Source organism: Doryrhamphus excisus, linkage group LG20 (assembly GCF_037039965.1).
Source record: "Doryrhamphus excisus strain RoL-2023G ecotype Guam linkage group LG20, RoL_Dexc_Guam_v1.1, whole genome shotgun sequence".
Lineage (NCBI taxonomy): Eukaryota > Metazoa > Chordata > Actinopteri > Syngnathiformes > Syngnathidae > Doryrhamphus > Doryrhamphus excisus.
In genome coordinates, this window is record NC_136376.1 from 8,147,461 (window position 1) to 8,167,166 (window position 19,706).

At 40.8% G+C, this 19,706-nt stretch overlaps 2 protein-coding genes across 2 annotated transcripts in view; one reads left to right on the forward strand and one right to left on the reverse strand.

Moving 5' to 3' along the window:
- Nucleotides 1-2,652, reverse strand: part of hpse2 (heparanase 2) — a 49,670-nt gene extending 47,018 nt beyond the window's left edge. Inside the window, exons 1-2 of the mRNA XM_078799412.1 lie at nt 1,912-2,652; nt 1,052-1,801 (exon numbers count right to left, since the gene is read on the reverse strand). Of these exons, the coding sequence (XP_078655538.1) occupies nt 1,052-1,096 (45 nt within the window). The 5' untranslated portion in view covers nt 1,097-1,801; nt 1,912-2,652. The remainder of the gene's footprint in view (nt 1-1,051; nt 1,802-1,911) is intronic.
- Nucleotides 970-18,589, forward strand: cnnm1 (cyclin and CBS domain divalent metal cation transport mediator 1). The gene is made up of 10 exons (XM_058058276.2): nt 970-2,555; nt 7,549-7,692; nt 8,489-8,629; nt 9,465-9,634; nt 10,534-10,633; nt 11,821-11,963; nt 12,355-12,598; nt 14,024-14,128; nt 14,299-14,400; nt 15,939-18,589. Exons 1-10 carry the CDS (start codon nt 998-1,000, stop codon nt 16,016-16,018), a joined length of 2,787 nt encoding a protein of 928 aa, XP_057914259.2. The 5' UTR covers nt 970-997; the 3' UTR covers nt 16,019-18,589.
- The last annotated feature ends 1,117 nt before the right edge of the window (nt 18,590-19,706 follow it).

The following is a 19,706-nucleotide window of genomic DNA, read 5'->3' on the forward strand; positions in this document are numbered from 1 at the left end:
AGTAAAAAATGTGTATGCAAAAAAACATGAACCCAGAGCTTTTACATGACAAACACAACATCCAAAACTCAACCTGATGTTGAATGTTAAGCATTTATCGCCTGTTTCGATGATCCTGCCTTTTTGTCACTACGGATATATATTATATCATTATAGATGTAACGTAATGGATATAGGTTATGTTTATATGTTCATATGCGGATTCTTTGCTTTCTCTCACCATGATGAAATGTATAAACATTTGTTTAAAATGTGCATATTTACAGGATATTTATAGTTTGGTGTTTCTATACACATGGATCATTATTATCTTTGTAAATAATAATAATTTGTGCTACTAAAGGATTTTCCAGGTGTACCTAATGTTATGGTCCAAGGTTTCTGCCGTAAAAATTTGGTTTGTAAGTTTGTTTCAGCTTTTTTTTTTGTCTATATTAAAGTTTTGTTGTTATTGTATCTTCTTAAAATACAATTTTACTGAGTCTGCTTTATTTTATGTAACATATTTATATATGATACAGTATAAAAGCCTGAATGGTTACATTGCAGCTCTGTTATTACTGTACCTTGCACAAATAACTTACTTATTGAGTGTACATTTGCTTGTATATACGCCATCAGTGAGAACAAATGCAGGTAATTTTGATTAAGAGGATAATGAAGACAAATTAAGACTGTTTAAGGGTTTCTAACTCAACATAAGCACCTATTTGTAATTTCACTTTCACAAAATTATACCTTCCCTTGTACTACTTACACAAGTGCGTAAATAAGTGACTTCCAAATGTGGGATGTGCTGATAGAGGGTACAATGCTGCCATCTAGTGGTTGCTGAGGATAATTATAATACCCAAGCAGGTAGAGTGTTGTTACTACGGCACATTTTGCCTCATATATTTCTGTTTTTCACATTTCTATGGGATATCATGGATGGTAACTGCCGTCTGACCTGGTGGGCATGCCCTGACTTCTATTTTTAGCAAACGTGAGAACGCAAATGAGACGTCACGGAGTGTGTCATGCATATTTAAATGGTTGTGGTGTAACATACCCCCATGGCTGTACGACCACCCATGCAGCTGCTCCATCCGCACATCACGTGACCCGACTCCCCTCCACTACTTCATTCAACATGATGGCTGCGGATGCTGCGGATGCTCGCTGCCGCATCCTGCATCCTGTGCATCTGACCGCCATCCCTCACCTCCTCCACCTCCTCCTCCTCTCCTGGCTGCCAGCACCGACTTCAGCGCTGCTCGGCGTCCGGCCAGAAGACACCCAAAGCGGGGATTTGTCCGTGCAGAATGGCGTCCTGAGAGCCACGGAGGGGACTCGCTTCATTTTGAGGGTGTACTACTCGGAGCGTCCCAACATGAACTGGAGCGGTGCAGCTGACTCAGCTCCAGCAGCTCCGTGGATCGCCTTCATAGAGGAGCAAGAAGGGGACAGCGAGGGCCGGTCCAGAGCGAACCCTTGCGAGGAGGAGAACGCCCGGAGCTCTGACATCGAACTACTGGGCTCTTTCAAATCCACCTCCAGTCGCAACTCGGTGCTGGTCGAGCTTCTTGCCAAGCATCTCCGCCGAGGAGAAGCGGTGAAGTACTACTCCATGTGCGCTTTTGACGGCGTCAAATGGGAACACTTCAGCACCAGAGACTTCTGGCTGGCTGTGGTAGAGAGACCTGCGGAGGCGGACGCGTGGCTGCAGGCGGGAGTCTCCGTGCTCCTCCTGGGGCTCTCCGCGCTCTGCAGCGGACTCAACATCAGCATGCTGGCCCTGGACCCCGTGGAGCTGCGGGTCCTGCAGAACAGCGGAACAGAGAAGGAGCAGAAGTACGCACGTAAGATAGAGTCAGTGCGTAAGCATGGCAACTATATCCTGTGCACTGTGGTGCTGGGCAACGTGCTCACCAACACATGTTTTGTGGTTTGGATGTGCCAGATATTAGGCATGACCGTCCTCTCCACAGCCTCCTGCACTTTAGGGATTTTCTTCATAGGGGAGATTTTGCCTCATTCTGTGGCGTCCCGGCACAGCCTCGCCATCGCTTCCAAGACTCTGTGCGCCACCAGGCTCCTCATGCTCCTCTTCCTCCCCATCGCCTACCCTGTCTCCAAGATCCTGGACATCCTGCTCCACCAGGAGATCAGCAGCTTCTATACACGAGAGAAGCTGGTGGCCATGCTGAGAGTCACAGATCCGTACCACGACTTGGTCAAGGAAGAGCTCAACATCATCCAAGGAGCTCTGGAGCTGAGGACCAAGACGGTGGAGGACGTTCTCACCCCTTTATCCGACTGCTACATGCTCTCATCAGATGCTGTGTTGGACTTTGGCACCATGTCTGATGTGATGCAGAGTGGCTTCACAAGGATCCCGGTCTACGAGAATGAGCGGTCCAACATCGTGGACATCCTGTTTGTGAAGGACCTCGCCTTTGTTGACCCGGACGACTGCACCCCTCTGAAGACCATCACTGAGTTCTACAAACACCCCATGCACTGCGTCTTCAATGACACCAAGCTGGATGTGATGCTGGAGGAATTCAAGAGAGGTAATTCCACACTAAGGGGAATCCTTTCCCATTCCGTAGACCACAATGAAGGCGGTGCTGTCTTTAAAATGCCATATGCTGTGCTTCCCATCCTCAAACTCCCACCACCTATGGAGTGAGGAGCCTTTGAAGTGAATGTGCACTTAAAAAAAGAAAACACACAAATGAGAAGAAGGCCGGTATAAAGCTCATTCCACTGCGGCTCACAGTAGGCTGCAGCCATGAACAGCCTTTCATCCCTAAAGCGAGGCCCATATGTGAAATGCGAAACAGTGACACACAGAGGGGGGTTCAAGCAGAGGTTACAGGCTGCCAAAGATGGGAGTGGGGGGGGGGGGGGGGGGGGTAAATGGCTTCTCTGTTGGGATTTATCCATATAGAATGGAAATTCCAAAGTCGAACAAAAAAAAAGCAAACATGCTAATTTTCCGAGTGTGATGCTAACCATAGAACAGGATGGAGAACATAGTAAGACACTGGGAAAGGTCTGTCTCTTTGCTCTGTACAATATGAGCAATACAATTACTTAAACAAGTTCAAGTGTAAAATGAAGTCAACCAGTGGTCACTGACAAAGTAGAAAGGGTCCAAACCTTTTCCACAGGAGGGTCGTAGAGTGAAAATCAAAGGACGCAGGGGGTCTATTTGATATTTTATGTATTTTTCAAATTTTTTGCTCGAGTTTTTGTTTTCATTTTATTTCTACAATGTGCCGTGGGCCAATCGAAAGAAAGAAGATGGCTGCAAATGGCCCAGGGGACGCAATATATTTGCTAATTCTTTAACATAACAGTTGCCCCTTGTCTATCAGGGTCAATTTAGATTCCCCAATTAACCTAACATGCAGGAAAGATTCAAATCCATGTCTTCCCGATCTCCTGACTATGATTACCTTATGAGTATTTTCATAGTTAGATCATAGAAAACCCATTTATGACTTTCTAAATAAGTTTTTACCATTATTAGAGCTCTGGAGACATGAAATAACACCCCTATAGTAACCACTACAAATATAAAAAGTCAACCGCTGCACTTAACCAACAAAGTGATGTGTAATGTGATCTGTGAGGCGATTAGCTTTTTAAAAACATTCCTAATTATTACAAAAGTGTAATAAGAAGTCAACTAGTGGTCTTAACTACAACAACAAAGTTGTAATGTGATTCTGTAAGGTGATTCTCTGCTGCCACACAAGTGTAAAAAGAAATGAAAGTTAGTATTATTAGTAAAGAATTAGTAAAGAGAGTGAACAAAAGTCTTTCTGACAGTGAATACCACTGTCCCTAATGACGAAAAGCCAAAGAAAAAGCATACTCAGAATTAAATATTTGATGCCCTCTGAAGTGGGGTCTTGCGTGATGTAATGCAGGACAGATTTGGAGGTTTTATGTGATTTTAAAAGCACTTTATCCCCACATTTTTTGATCCAATTTGAACTTCTGATGAAAGCACTATTGTATTTGTAAAGACGGACTCCAGTGGTGGCTTTTATTAGATGGCCATGCAGATCCATGAATGACTGCTGATAAAGATGTACTAATACAGTACAACACTGTGAGCTAACAAGTAGCGAGAGAACAAACGTGCTGCTTCTCTCCCGGGGAGCTTCTGAGCCCTGACAGCATCGTGTGCTAACATAGTGCATGCAAGGGACGCCAGTGGAGAAGATTATATAATAATTTCATTGTGGATTGAGCTGCAAATGTGGTTTTATTGACACAGAGGTACCAGGGTGCCGGCCAGAGCGTCAGCTGACTGATTATTATTACGTGAAAGTAGACATGTTGACTTTGACATTGCCACTTACAGGTCAAGAGGTCCATTGCTTGATCCCGCTGCAGGATTATGATGGATCGCGTTGGTCTGCTCAACCATGGGCCTCTCTGCCTGTCATTAAAAAAAAAAACAACCATAGTGACAACATAGAAGATTTTGCATCCAAATGACTTTGAAGCGTTTTTTTTTTTAGCGCCATTCAAGCCGGCAGAGCAATCATGAAAAATTCAACTCCAACCTTTCCCTTTCCTGTCTCTCGGCTCCTTCTCACTTTGATGAATGGAACGTTCCTACTGCTCAGGCAGCCTGCTGGGGGAATGTCACACTGGGATGATGGAACGGGGGAAATGTCACCATCGAAAAAAGCTGCCACACTTTAATAATGATACAATACAAGACCTGGATGAAAAACATTTGCCTTTGCATAGACAATAATGTTTCATTTTTATTGGCACTGCCTCAGAAGTAATAACTATTGGAGCCTTGTATTTGCTTTATCAGGTGAGCAACTACATTAATCCCTCGTCACTTTGCGCTTCAAATTTTGAGACATCAAAACATCTGTGCCAGTTTTTAGAAAATATATGCTATTTCATGTTTGAATACAACCTATTATCAGTTAAAAAAGGTATAAAAATGGCTAAATGAGCTAAAATATAGATGCAAAGTATTCAGAAGATGCATTCAAAGACACTGCAGTGATATGTACAGTAGTATTCTACACAGATCACTCGTGGTCTGTACCGTTACTGTAATGTTCAGTGAGACACACAGACTTGATCCCCGGAACAACAAGCTTTTATTGCATTATTTGAAAGATCTTACAACCTGGACAATAATAATAATCCCTAACACTGTTGCAGCCATAACCGATGCTAAGCTAAAACTCAACTCTGAACCCCCACTCACTTCCTGTCGACGAGCAGAAGTTTTAATTATGTCTTAATTGGGTTAATTTTGATCAGGACTGCTGGCACATGTCACAAAAGCTGCTTAGCGTGGTTAGCGTGCAGGCCTCACAGCTAAGAGACCCGAGTTCAATTCCACCCTCAGACATCTCTGTGTAGAGTTTGCATGTTCTCCCCGTGCATGTGTGGGTTTTCTACAGGTACTCCGGTTTCCTCCCACATTCCAAAAACATGCTAGGTTAATTGTTGAATGTGAGTGTGAATGGTTGTTTGCCTATATGTGCCTTGTGATTGGCTAGCCACCAGTCCAGGGTGTACCCCGCCTCTTGCCTGAAGACAGCTGGCATAGGCTCCAGCAAAATTAATGAATGAATGGGTTATTTTGTCTTACTATGTCTACTATATTGGATAATACTAGTGTAAAGTTGACTATAGGGGTGTTATATCATGTCTAGAGAGCTCTAAAAACATATTTAGAGGGTCGTAAAGAGGTTTGCATGTTCTGCAAATTCTACCACTTTAGGGGTAACCGTGTTTGTTTATTGTGGTACTATATGCACTGTATGACGCTTAATGCAGTGTCTCATATTGTGCCAATCTGAAGTATAATACATATTAAGAAGATGTAACAGAACCACAATAATCCATCCCAAAATCGGACCTCATTAGATGATGCAGGTGTACCAAATGTGGCTGGTGTGAGTAAAGGGTTGCTGCATGGCCGTCAGAATGCCGTGTCTGCAAAACAGTGACTGGCATTGTAGCATTACTCCCTTGTTGTTTCTTGTCTGAATGTACAATAAAAGGTCAGCGGGCGTACACAACAATGCATCATGGGAGGAGCCCCACGAGCCGGTGGAGCAGAAAGATTTGCAAAAGAGACATTCACATTAGACCCAGTTTCACTCGGGGCATGTGTGCATGGCTGTGTGTGTGTGTGTGTGTTGCTCTGCAAGAGTATTATGTAACACACAATGATGTAATGCGGTGCCCGGGCACATCAGCAACGAGGAGGGCACATCCACGCCTGACTCACCTGAGCTATTTAGACAAGCTGACGTCATCCCCTTGCATATAGACTTTAATATCAAGGCCACCTTGCCGTCAATCAGCAGTTTTTTTTTCCCTCCCTGAAGGATTAAAAGGTTTGATCCCTCACCAGTGATCCCCCCTAAATCTCGTATGAACCGGTTCAGAGTGGGTTAGCGTCAGATATGTGTCTGAGTCGTAGTGACATCACGGACTGGTTAGATAACCTAGTTGGACACCAAAATCTTACGTTAATAAAAGCCAGAAAAGATCTATTCTTTTGATTTAGGCTCACTGTCTTCTCTTGTCTATGCTAAAATGACCGCTTGATTTCTTTTAAGGAACGCTACATATATGTTACGTCCACGCTGATGTGTGTTTAAGAAATACATATGGCAGCCACATAGGCATCCCCAGACTCATTATGCAATGCTGGTGCTTTTACATAAGGGAGCCAAATCTTCCCAAACTGCCAAAGTATCTCCTGACTAATCTCCCAAATTCCCACTGACGTCTTGTCTGAGTCACACACTCACCAGGGTAACAATAACACTTCTTTGTTTTTTTTTAGCTGCAGTTTTGTGCATTAATGCTCATTTTTCATCTCGACCGCACAAATCAAGTTGGAAGCTCTTGGCGTAGTCTTAGAGCATAGCAGGACAACATGGATTTAGTAGTACGCTATACTCGTCCTGTAGGAACATCTCATGCTTGGTAAGGAGATGCTCCTACACCCATGGCGTATATGTCCCAATACTTTTGTCTACCGTTACAATGGATTGTTTTGTTGTGCTTACAGTAGTTCACTTCTTTTTACACTTGTATAACAAGGACAAATGTTAAAAATAACCTTTATCGGCATCATGAATTTACGGATTTACATGATTACCTCTGGGAAAAATTGCCTAGTGTTTGTGCGTTTTGGTTTTTGGAATTAATTAATGACGAAAATCAAGGTTTCACTGTATTAGATTTAATATTTAAGGGATAGTGTAGTGCATCAGTGGTGACTTACCCCCCAATTTGGTCCCGTGTGCCGACTTCTGGTCGTACTTCAGTGACGAGGAATGTAGTTCCAGTTAGTTGTTGGGGGGCAATTAAGTAAAGAGTTTGGCTTCTCACAACAATATGCGTTCTAAAGAGTAATCCCTTTGCGTCACAAACATGCTTTCTCATTCCTAAATCGTCATTTAAATGAGAAAGTTCCATAGAAAGTTTCCATAGAAAGCAATTCCTAGTGAGGATTTTAAATCTATAATCATTCTTTTCTGTTGAATGCAGGCAAGTCCCACCTGGCTGTGGTGCAAAGGGTGAACAATGAGGGCGAGGGAGACCCCTTCTATGAGGTGATGGGCATTGTCACCCTGGAGGACGTCATCGAAGAAATCATCAAGTCTGAAATTGTGGATGAAACAGATCTTTACAGTATGTATCGGAGAAAAATATATGTATCTTGTCAAGGAACAATACTGTAGAGAGAAAACATTGATATACTTAGAGTAGTCAGTGTACAGCTAATATGCGCTGAAAAAAAGTCAACAATAAATGTGTCCCACAATTCCTACAGTATTGTCCCTTGAGAAAATACTTATAGCATGTACTAACTTGTGTATGAAAAATAGATATCCAATCATATCGTGAGATGTGACTGTGAATAGATTCCATCTTATAATTGCAACTGGTTGAAACTGTCCCAAAAGAGAAGGATTTAAAAACATTCACTGCAATATTTAAGCTGTGTTAGCATTTTTGCATGAATAATTAATACTGTAATCACTCCGCTTCCACTGCCTATTCCTCATTAGACCACCGATCCCACACTTCCACCCCTGTTGTTCACAGCTCCCTACTTATGCATAATGAAATAAGTGCAATGCTTTAACTGATTGGAATAGAAATGCCAATCAACCCTGGCTGGTTTTAGCATTTGAATAAATGTACTGTATATCAATTGGCACATTCTGTAATTACTGTATGTACGTACGTACAGCATAGAGGAGATTATTGCTTTAGACTTTGCACTGAAGGCATTTATGCCAGATGTTCCTACAGCAGGCGTGTAACATGTTTAACTGCCTTCACATCTGCAGAGGATTAGTCAATTTATCAATCAGATCAGTGTGTGTGTGTGTGTGTGTGTGTGTGTGGATAATCCGATGTGATCCACGGAGGTAAAGATACATATTTAGTAATTTAGTATTTTTCTTCATGTGTTGCCCAGCTGATAATCGGACTAAAAGACGAGTATCTCACCACGAGAGAAAACAGCAGGACTTTTCCATCTTCAAAGTGGCAGAAAATGAGCTGAATGTGAAGATCTCGCCGCAGTTGTTGTTGGCAACACATCGTTTCTTGGCCACAGGTAACGCCTGCAAAACACATTTTTACACCATGTGAATTAAGTGTTATTGTCATAAAATCTTTCATTTAGATGCATAATGAATTATGTGTCATTTTTAGCATAGCTACATTGGATTTGTTGAAGAAAATGTAAAAAAAAAACTAGAATGGCCGCTGCATCTTTTGATTTTTTGAAGTTTGGACATCCCTGCTTTAGATTTTCACTGAGTAGAAGTCTTATAAGATTTACTGACATCTTCCAGGATGATGGTTTGAACTCTAAATTTACTTTTGGGACATACATGAACTCCACATTGTACCACTTTTGGAGGTTTAGAGTGGTTCCGAACTGGTTTGGCTGCGGGATCCACCATCATCCCTCAATGACAAGTTGGAGACAAACTTTTCTTCCAACTGGAACTTCTCAAATATCTGATATTTGAACGCATGCACCTTGTGGCAGTATAGCAAGCGAATTTCATGGTTTTTTTTTTAGGCCAGGCAGAGACCGCGACCCACTGAAAACGGCTCTTCCACCCACTATTGGGTCACAACTGTAAACTGTATTACGGAAAGCAGGAAGTGACCAAATGTAACGGTTACTGATTGTAAAAGTACCAGATGGAGGGGTAGGATTTAATAAGCTTTGCTTCTTCCTACTCCTTTTGGACATGTGGAACTGTGAACTGATTATGTGATGCATTCAATTGTAATCTGATGTATGTTCAAATGAAATAAAACCATTACCATTACCATTACAACCCACCAGTTTAGAATCATTGGTTTAGTGGTTCCAGTGTAAAATACGTAGTTTTCCTCTCCTATTTCTCCCCCCCTCCCACTCCTCTTACTGTCAGAGGTGGAGCCATTCAGGCCGTGTCACCTGTCGGAAAAGATCCTGCTCCGTCTCATCAAGCATCCCAGTGTGGTGCAAGAACTCAAGTTCAACCCCAAGAACAAACACGCTCCTCAACACTACCTCTTCCAGAGGAACAAACCTGTCGACTACTTTGTCCTCATCCTGCAGGTAAACCAACGCCACAATTAATGTAGAAGAACATCATCCAAAGCCGGTCGAGTGGTTAGCGCACAGACCGCACAGCTAGGAGACCAGGGTTCAATTCCACCCTCTGCCATCTCTGTGTGGAGTTTGCATGTTCTCCCCGTGCATGCGTGGGTTTTCTCCGGGTACTCCGGTTTCCTCCCACATTCCAAAAACATGCTAGGTTAATTGGCGACTCCAAATTGTCCATAGGTATGAATGTGAGTGTGAATGGTTGTTTGTCTATATGTGCCCTGTGATTGGCTGGCCAACAGTCCAGGGTGTACCCCGCCTCTCGCCCGAAGACAGCTGGGATAGGCTCCAGCACCCCCCGCGACCCTCGTGAGGATAAGCGGTAGAAAATGAATGAATGAATGAATGTTTTCATACATGTTTAGAAGTTAGCCTAAAATGGAAGATACACAAAAACTGACACCAAAAATTCTTATTGAAAACCACAAAATGACCCCTTATTGAGCGTAACATAAACTAATACAATCATATTAAAATTTCAATTTGTACAAATGGCATTTAATGTTTATTATTTCCCATTCAAAGCATGCAGCAAAATTAACGCCTTGCTACTGAACTGATGTGTTGCTATGGATGAGACTTTCAGACCATTTTTTTTTTTGAAGCCCTAAACTTTCCTCATATGAATTTGTTTAGGATACCAGCATACCCAAACAAAAATCTCAAAATTGGACCTCCTTTAGAAATATATATAGGTTTTTTTTGCACAAAATCCCACTCATTTCAGTTAACAGTGCTAATGTAGTATTACATTAAGTGCACCCTAACATTTCCTGTTTCGGTGTGCTCAATGCAACGATGAGTCGATGTGGTCGTGACATTGTTACCGAGCCTGAGTGATGATGTTGCAGGGACGAGTGGAAGTAGAAATCGGAAAGGAGGCCCTCCGCTTTGAAAATGGAGCATTTTCCTACTACGGCATGCCAGCACTCATTCCACCCCTGCCAGTCGGTAAGTACACCCACGACAAATGTCAATACATGCTTACTGTGTGCTAAGGGCCATGCTGATGACGGCAACAGGGAGCAAATGATAATGAAGGGGAACTAATTGACGTGCTGGAAGGCTTAATCCCAGCAAGTCACTGTACACAGCAGCAGCCGTTGTGGGAAGAAAGTAATTAAAAAAAGGGCAGATTTGAAGAGAATTTCCCAGCGGAAGAACGCGACCTGACTGGGATTATGTGAGCTAAGAGTGCACAGCAAGCAGGAAAGGTTCTCGGTCCCCATACGGACATTTCTGTCTTCAAGGGTGTTCATATTTTGCATTTTAGTGGTAGGCTAAGGTAAGTCATTCCAATTCTTAGATGGGGGGGGTATAAAAGCATATACTGTCGGTCAGGAGCTGCAGCTACAAATAACCCTTACAATTCATCAGAGTCAAACTCCAACATTAGAGCGTAAAAAGAAGCTAAGCTAAGTATCATTAATCAGTTGAATGACGCATGATGCATGATGGTGTTTTTGAAATTAAATTCACCACAAGGGGGGTGCTGGAGCCTATCCCAGCTGTCTTCGGGCGAGAGGCGGGGTACACCCTGGACTGGTCGCCAGCCAATCACAGGGCACATATAGACAAACAACCATTCACACTCACATTCATACCTATGGACAATTTGGAGTCGCCAATTAACCTAGCATGTTTTTGGAATGTGGGAGGAAACCGGAGTACCCGGAGAAAACCCACGCATGCACAGGGAGAACATGCAGACTCCACACAGAGATGGTCGAGGGTGGAATTGAACCTTGGTCTCCTAGCTGTGAGGTCTGCGCGCTAACCACTCGACCACCGTGCCGCCCGAAATGAAATTAAATCCATTAAAAAAGAACAATAAATTGTGTTACTCACCGTTTGATGTAGTGTGCATGAGGACACGGAGGGGGGGGCTTCCTTCGTGCATGATGGTTTTTAGTGTTCCCTAAAAGTGTACAAAGATATATTTTAAAATGTACAAAAAAAATTTTAAGACTACGTTATAACTTTCTGCACTCTGTGTGTATGCTAGCAGCCCCGCCTCCACCCACCGAGACCTTTTGTATGACTGACACAAGGGCTCACTCTGTTCAAGCTGTTGTTTTATGGAAGAAACTCACCAAGGAGCTCAAATCCTCTTCCATTTGTCGTCTTTTTTTCTGCAGGTCAGAGGTTTTGCTCTCGCAGCAGCGGTCTCAACCAATCAGACTCGCTGCTGAGTGGAGGCAGCGTGGGTCAGCTCTCAATAGGAGGGTTCTACTTACCCGACTACTCAGTCCGACAGCTTACAGACCTGCAGATAATTAAGGTGACATACTAAAAGCATTACAATACAAAAAAGATGGAGGATTGAACATGCTACTGCAGTGTTTTACATACTGTAAATTTCAGTGTACTATAAGCCACACCCACTACATTTAGAGGAAATATATACTCACAACGAGCTTGACAACCCATTGGAAATTGCTGGAGGCCATTACTCATATTAAACTCATCACACGGCAACTTAACACTGAAAAGGTACCTAGGACATATACATTACATGCACCAATACGAGTTTAACATAACAAACCTCAGCAATTTTAACATCAGTTACATGCATATGCAAATTAGACAATGATGTTATTCAGCCACCACCACAAACATTGCAGTCCAAAAACACGGAACTGATTACTGAATCTACCCCCCCCTCCCCCCAGATAATAAGGACCCACTACCAGAACGCCCTGACAGCCACAAGAATGGACAGCTCCCCTCAGACACCAGACCCAGTGGATGGAGACGCTAAAGGGAGGCCGCCGGTCTCAGAGGCTCGCTCGCACAGCATCGCCCTCCCCCTCACCAACACATACACCCGACTGGGACTGGCACGCCTCGCACAGCTTCACCCCCACGCGGGCCTTAGAAACACCTCGCATCTCAATCATAGAAATAGGATTGTTCGTAAGTTACACAAACACTTCATGATGTTATTTTACTTCATCATTTTGTAGAGGTCATCAGTAGCATCAGCTTGATATGCAGCACATTCTAGAAAATACAGAAAACTATTTTACAAATACACCAGTAATATTACAATAGCAAAGTCAAAGAATTAAAAGTAAAATGTTGTATTCCAGTGTTTGCAATTTTGTGAGAATAGTATTGTAATATAGGAAAAATTACATCATTTCAGTAGCATAAATTTGACAAACTTGTGGCTGTTAGCTACTATATCCAAGAATAAAGCCCTAAAATGTACATCTTTATTCTCGTAATATTATAAGGTTTACAACTTTATTCTCGTTAATTTATGGGATTTAAAGTTGGATATTTACAAGAAAAAAACATGTAATATTATGAGAATAAATTTACGACTTTATTCGCATAAATTCTGTTTGTTATTGTAAATTTATTACTTTATTCTCAAATTATATAATATAAAAATTAATAATATAAAAATATATAATATACAAATTATTTTATTGTAAATTTATGACTCATAAATTTACTAATTTACTACATGTATTATTATTATTACTGTTATTTCTGTAAATTTACTACTTTATTATTGTAAATATAAGAGTTTTTTCCTCATAAATGTATGACTTTATTCTCATATTACAAATTCTCTCTCATAAACTATGTTATCGTGAATTTACGAGAGTTAATGACTTTATTCTTGTAAATTTATGATTTTATTCTCATAATATTATACATTTTTCTTGTAAATTTACGACTTTATTGCAGTAAATGTACAACTTTATTCTCACAATATTGCAAGTTTTTTCATCATTTAATTTACTACTGTATTCTCCAAAATGTACAACTTTAGTCTTTAGTATTTTCTTGAAAATGTATGACTTTATTCCCATACATTTTTACAATTGTATTCTCATATTTGTACACGTTTATTCCCAAATGTGACACTTTTTGATACAGCTCATGTATTGGCATTGCTTATTAGGTTGTGTGGTTGGCCAATGATTGTATAACTAGCAAAGCATCTCAAATCCCAGTTGAATTATGGCTCACATTACCTGAGGTATCAGCTGGCAATATAAAGTCCAATTTCTATTATGACTCATCATATTTTCCCAAAACTGAACTCTAAACAAAAGGAGGCATCAGGCAATCTGCTCCGTATTTCAAGCTTAAAGGATTTCCCACAAGCCATCTGTCCTGTGCTGAGTGGAAGAGTTCCTCACTGCGTGTGAACAAGAGACAGCAGCAGACAGATGGTTCTCCTGCTTGTCAATAACACACTGATCTTTAACTCGTCTGTGAGTCACATTGCACAGCAAATACGTCAAATCACAGAGGGATTTTGATTATTTACCTTTAGAAATAGTCGGGATTTGGTGCTGACTGCTGTCGTTCTTCCCACAGGCAGTAAATCAGATGGCCAGAGGAGTCCCAATGATACAGTCTTCCTGCGCATGGATGACATTCCCTACATACAAGAGGATCGACCGGAGAATTATGGAGAAAATGGTCAGATTATTCTGATTCGTAATTCATATTTCACTTGAACAGAAACAGCTAACAAATGTTTTGTTTTTGTTAAATCGACAGTCATTGCAAATATTGTTTGAAAACATATGACAAGTTGTGTGCACATTGCATAAAATAAAATGTAATTGCTCTTCTATTCTACTTTTCAGACGTGCCTACAGACTCTCAGACAACCACCTCTCCTTACGTCAGCTCTCGCTCGCTCTCCAGCTCGGAGGAAAATATAGGAAAGAAGCTTTTGCGTAAACTGAGTGAGTGTGTCTGTGTCGCCTGCCGTCACTTCGCTCCCACCAAAAACCCTCGCATGTCGCTTAAAATCTTTGTGTCAGACGTGGCACACGGTGAAGCTGTATCTTAGCAACAGGTGATGGGTTACTTCATGGCAACCCACTCACATGCAGACACGGATGCTTATGCTGCCTGCAGGCTCAGATGCAAATGACTCACGAGTCCTACTTCATCATAGCAAAATATGTTTTAATATCATAATACAGTAGTATGCTTTTATTTTATGCCATTCCTGAATATTCTCCACACATTGTAACGTGCTAACATGAGCATGCTAACATCTAGCATGATAGCGCTAAATGTCTACTTAAGTTTATATTCATGAAAATGCTAGCATGCTCATAATCATGTCTACCCATGAAAATGTCGAAAAATGCTATTATGCTACCATTAGGATGCTAGCAATGCTAACTGCTAATGTTTGCATTGCACAAAGTGAGTGTGCTAACTGCTAATGTTAGCATTGCTACCACCTAGCATGATAATGCTAAGTGTTAATATGATAATGCTAATACAAGTGTAAAATGCTAATATTAGCATGCTAGCAATGTTAAAATGCTAACACATAACATGATAGTTCATATATGTTTGTATACAGTATGTGTCTACCAATGAAAACTGGTAAAAATGGTAAAATGCTAATATTAGCGCATGCTAGCAATGCTAAAATGCTAACACATAACATGATAGTTCATATATGTTTGTATACAGTATGTGTCTACCAATGAAAACTGGTAAAAATGGTAAAATGCTAATATTAGCGCATGCTAGCAATGCTAAAATGCTAACACATAACATGATAGTTCATATATGTTTGTATACAGTATGTGTCTACCAATGAAAACTGGTAAAAATGGTAAAATGCTAATATTAGCGCATGCTAGCAATGCTAAAATGCTAACACATAACATGATAGTTTATATATGTTTATATACAGTATGTGTCTACCCATGAAAATAGCAAAAAATGCTAGTATGCTAATGTTAACATGCTAGCAATACTAATATGCTAACATTAGCATGTTAACACCTAGCAACAAGTGCTCTGACTATTTTTTGTGGCGTTATTTGCACAAATGCCGAAAATGGCCCAATCTCGTGATGTTAAAGCATCCTTTTAAAAGTTCCTGAGTCCAAACGTTGATCCCGTTCATCCACCCAAATTTAATCAGTTCTTCCATATTCCATTTCCGACAATTCCTGAAAATTTCATCCAAATCCATTCAAAACATTTCAAGTTATTTTGAACACAGATAACCAAGCAGGCAAACAAATAAAAACATAACCTTTGTGCTGGTAAAAATCGGCATATTTTACACATATTTGTGAAATGGTGATTAATCTACATTAATTTCTTCAAAAACTGATTAATTTGATTAAAACTTTTAATCATTTGACAGCCCTAATGAGAAAATAAAAACCAACAAAACACTTTTTTTGAAGGCTTGTGTGATGTCAGAGAGTTTTTTTTTTAAACATTGACATATTCTCCTTGTTTCTAGGTAACAAGAGGAGGAAAAAGTCCCGGGATGGAGAGCAGAGTTTGGAGGAATGTGCGGAGCAGCCACCAGTGACAAGCTAGCACAGTGATGACACACATTTTCCCTTTCTACCCAACAGTCCCATCCCATAATGACTCCCTAGATACGCTGTCACCTCCCTGCAGGAGACTGAGCCATTATTATGTGCTGTAGTTACCAGTGTACTCAGGTCCCCACTGACACTCTGCCCCAAATCTGCCGCCCTTCACACCTTTTACTGATAGGAAAAAAAAGGGAACTAACGAGGGAAAAACAGCATAAAATTCCCAAAAGCACTAATATTGGTGAAACCAGCCTTACACTGGGAACTAAAAGTAAAGTAAAGTAATTGAAGCCATACATTGTCACTAAACATGATCCCCTTTCACACAGATACTAAAAATAAGCTGCCTTTGCACAGAACTCACAGCTGAAGGGAAATTGTTGCAATCGTGTGCGCTTTTACACAGCAGCAATTACAGTCAACACAACAGGACAGGAGTGTGTCTGTGTGAAACTTCCCTTTCAGCATTCTCTTTTTACACAGATACCATCCCGCCTCTGTTGCAGCTTTAATACGACCTCTTTACTATTGGCAGGATGATTCCTTGTGTGTTGCACCTTTCACACTGCACTTAAAAGCTGGATTTTCCCGGCTTCTTTCCCCTGTGTTGCTGTTCTGTGTGAATAGCACCAACGATTTCGGAAGTAGTATCAGAGCATAACAGAGGCGGAATGTGTGAAAACATATTCGGTATGGTGCTGCTAGTTTGCAACAAAAAGATTTCTGTGTGAAAGCGGCTTTGTACACAGAAAACTAGCAAACAATGGGCTGTGTGAGAGGTGCTAATAATTGCAATTCTGAATCACTTTTGCCAGAGCACATTCTTGTGATATTTTAGAAGGATATTGTACTAAAAAGTAGTGTATTTTCTTGGGAAATTTACACATTTTGAAGGGAAATTAAGCTTTATTTAAATTATTTTGCAAACAATAATCCCCTGACACAAACCACAATGAAATGATAGGATTTGATAGCATTTCTGTGGTTTTGCCCTGAACATGATGTACAATTTCCTACTAAATTGTCACGTGAGGTGATAAATAGAATATAACGGTAATAAGGTGAAATGGTGCCATCTACTGCCGACCAATGATGACTACACTGCACAGCACACTTTTTGCACCAGATTTTAAAAAAAGAAGAGCCATTTTCTCTTGAACTCCCGCACACTTTAAAAGGGGTTTGCACAATTTTCAAAAACTGGAAATTAGACAATTTATTATGTTTTTTTATATTAGACTTACCAAATAGGCATTGAAGAAGAGCAATATCAGTCATTGTATGTACTGTACAGTATCATCGTGGATGCATGCACACAGCTCTGTGTGGTCTCTGCTTGCGAACAGCAATAATTGATAATGCTACTGTGATACTGCTGCCATAACAACAAATGTACACTACTACTTGATAAAAAAAAAAGTGGAACCTCCAAAAGTTAAACACCCCCCTCATGCTGTGCAATTTGGAATTTGACCAAAAAGTTACCAAAAACGATCAATTGTGTGTTTTGCCTTTATCAGACACTTAAGCAGCTTTGTCAATTTGTTCCAAAAGGTCAGATAAAACAAAACAGCATTTTTCCCCCCTCAGGAAATACAGTCATCCCTTGTTTAGCATGGTTTATTGATACGTGAATTTCCAAAAAGTTGGATTTTTGTAGTTAAGCGCATAGAAAAACTGTTTAACTATATATTTTTTAGCATTATTAAAGCCCTCTAGACATGAAATAACACTACTATAGTCACTTTTGCACCCCCAAATAGTTGACATAATAATAGACATAAATTAGCCATTAGCCACTAACATACTTGAATCGCTATTGTCTTATCAATGTAACATTTCTGACACCTAGTGGCCAATGTGGTATAACACTACTGCAATGGTGCAGTGAACATTCACACAGGAGCTGCTGTCAGCCACAACTCACACCAGTCACACTGGCATTCTCTACACTGCTAACCAGGCTAACACTCAGGAACTCTACACTAGTTCCTGTATCTCCCGTAGGTCCCGCCTCTTAAAGGCATACACAATGTCACAGATAGCACACTACATAACATTGAAATGTATTATATTTGTATTTTAGTTGAATAATTACATGAATAATTACAATTTGTTTTGACTAATCATAGGCCGGCACGGCGGTCGAGTGGTTAGCGTGCAGACCTCACAGCTAGGAGACCAGAATTCAATTCCACCCTTGGAGTTTTTGGAGTTTGCATGTTCTCCCCGTGCATTTGTGGGTTTTCTCCGGGTACTCCGGTTTCCTCCCACATTCCAAAAACATGCTAGGTTAATTGGTGACTCCAAATTGTCCATAGGTATGAATGTGAGTGTGAATGGTTGTTTGTCTATATGTGAAGCCTGTGATTGGCTGGCAACCAGTCCAGGGTGTACCCCGCCTCTCACCCCAAGACAGCTGGGATAGGCTCCAGCACCCCCGTGACCCTCGTGAGGAAAAAGCGGTAGAAAATGAATGAATGAATGATCATAGGCCGTATTCTTTATAAAATTGCTGGAATTTGCAACTTTCTTATTTATCAGACTTTTTTCGTGCAATACAGTGGAGAAACATTTTAGATATAAAAACTGTGGTGCATGAAAACAGAGGTTTGACTGTGTTTCCATGATTTCCAAAGGGGGAAAAAATGGAGGTTCCACTGTATGACAAGGCATTTAAATAACAATATTCATAAAACAGCTGAGAAGGCAAAAAAATACTTTTTTTAAACACTTTACTTCCTACTTAAACCAAAATGGTGACAGGAAAAAGAGTTTCGATGAAAAAGCTCTATATTTGGCACATATCCCGACAGGAAGTCATGTGTTTTACATAGCAATATGCGAGTCCCTGAAGCATTCTGACACCATCCAACATCTTGCCTGTTTATCACTGAAGCTGCCTACAGACCAATTAAGAATAAGCTAACAATGTTTGGGGGAGGGCTGAGTCCTAGTTGCATGTTTGTTTATGCTGCCTATAAAGTAGAATTGCCCCCCTTTAGAGGTTCCGTTTGCATGCTGGGGTGGGTGGGGGGGTGCATGAATAGGATCGACCCTGCTGTAACTCCCAATGTTGCTTGTATATAATATTCGCTAAGATCCTTATGGCTGCATTTTAATGCCATATGAATATAGATGCTTATTGGGGAGGGGGGGGGTACATGGGGACATTAGATACTACTCAAGGATATTTTAAGCCATTGTTTAGGAAGCTAGAAGAGAAGTTATGAAATAGAGATATAATTATTGCAGCTGCTTAAGCTGAATTTTGGTTGATCTGCTCTGGAAAAAAAAAAGTTGGATCAATATAAAAGCAATATGACGCAGACATTGACGGCGAGTTCTTTTCAAACATGAATGCAAGTTGGTTGGAGCCGGCCAGTAACGATCCGTTCTGTTTGCAAGGGGAGCGAGTGCAAAAGTATACTGCACTGCTCAGCATTTGGCATTGACCCCACTGTATACACACAGTGTGCAAAACAAAGTTGTTACATGTTTTGCCTCTACTTTATTGATTCGTGTGTGTGTTTACAGGGGGAACCTGTAAATGCGTCGGGATGTTCATGCACTGTTATCCAAAGATAATTACAAACACAACTAATATATTGAAACTAATTCTAAATATCATAATTAAACTGTCAGAGCTGCTACTATGGTGTCATTTTATACTATTAACGCTAAAA

What these genes read in the sequence shown, in the direction of transcription:
- cnnm1 (XM_058058276.2), top strand. Translation starts at nt 998, where the DNA reads ATGAGACGTCACGGAGTGTGTCATGCATATTTAAATGGTTGTGGTGTA. An exon ending in CATTCCACCCCTGCCAGTCG is followed by an intron (nt 10,634 to 11,820) that starts GTAAGTACACCC and finishes TTTTTTCTGCAG; the next exon opens with GTCAGAGGTTTTGCTCTCGC. An exon ending in CAGACCTGCAGATAATTAAG is followed by an intron (nt 11,964 to 12,354) that starts GTGACATACTAA and finishes CCCTCCCCCCAG; the next exon opens with ATAATAAGGACCCACTACCA.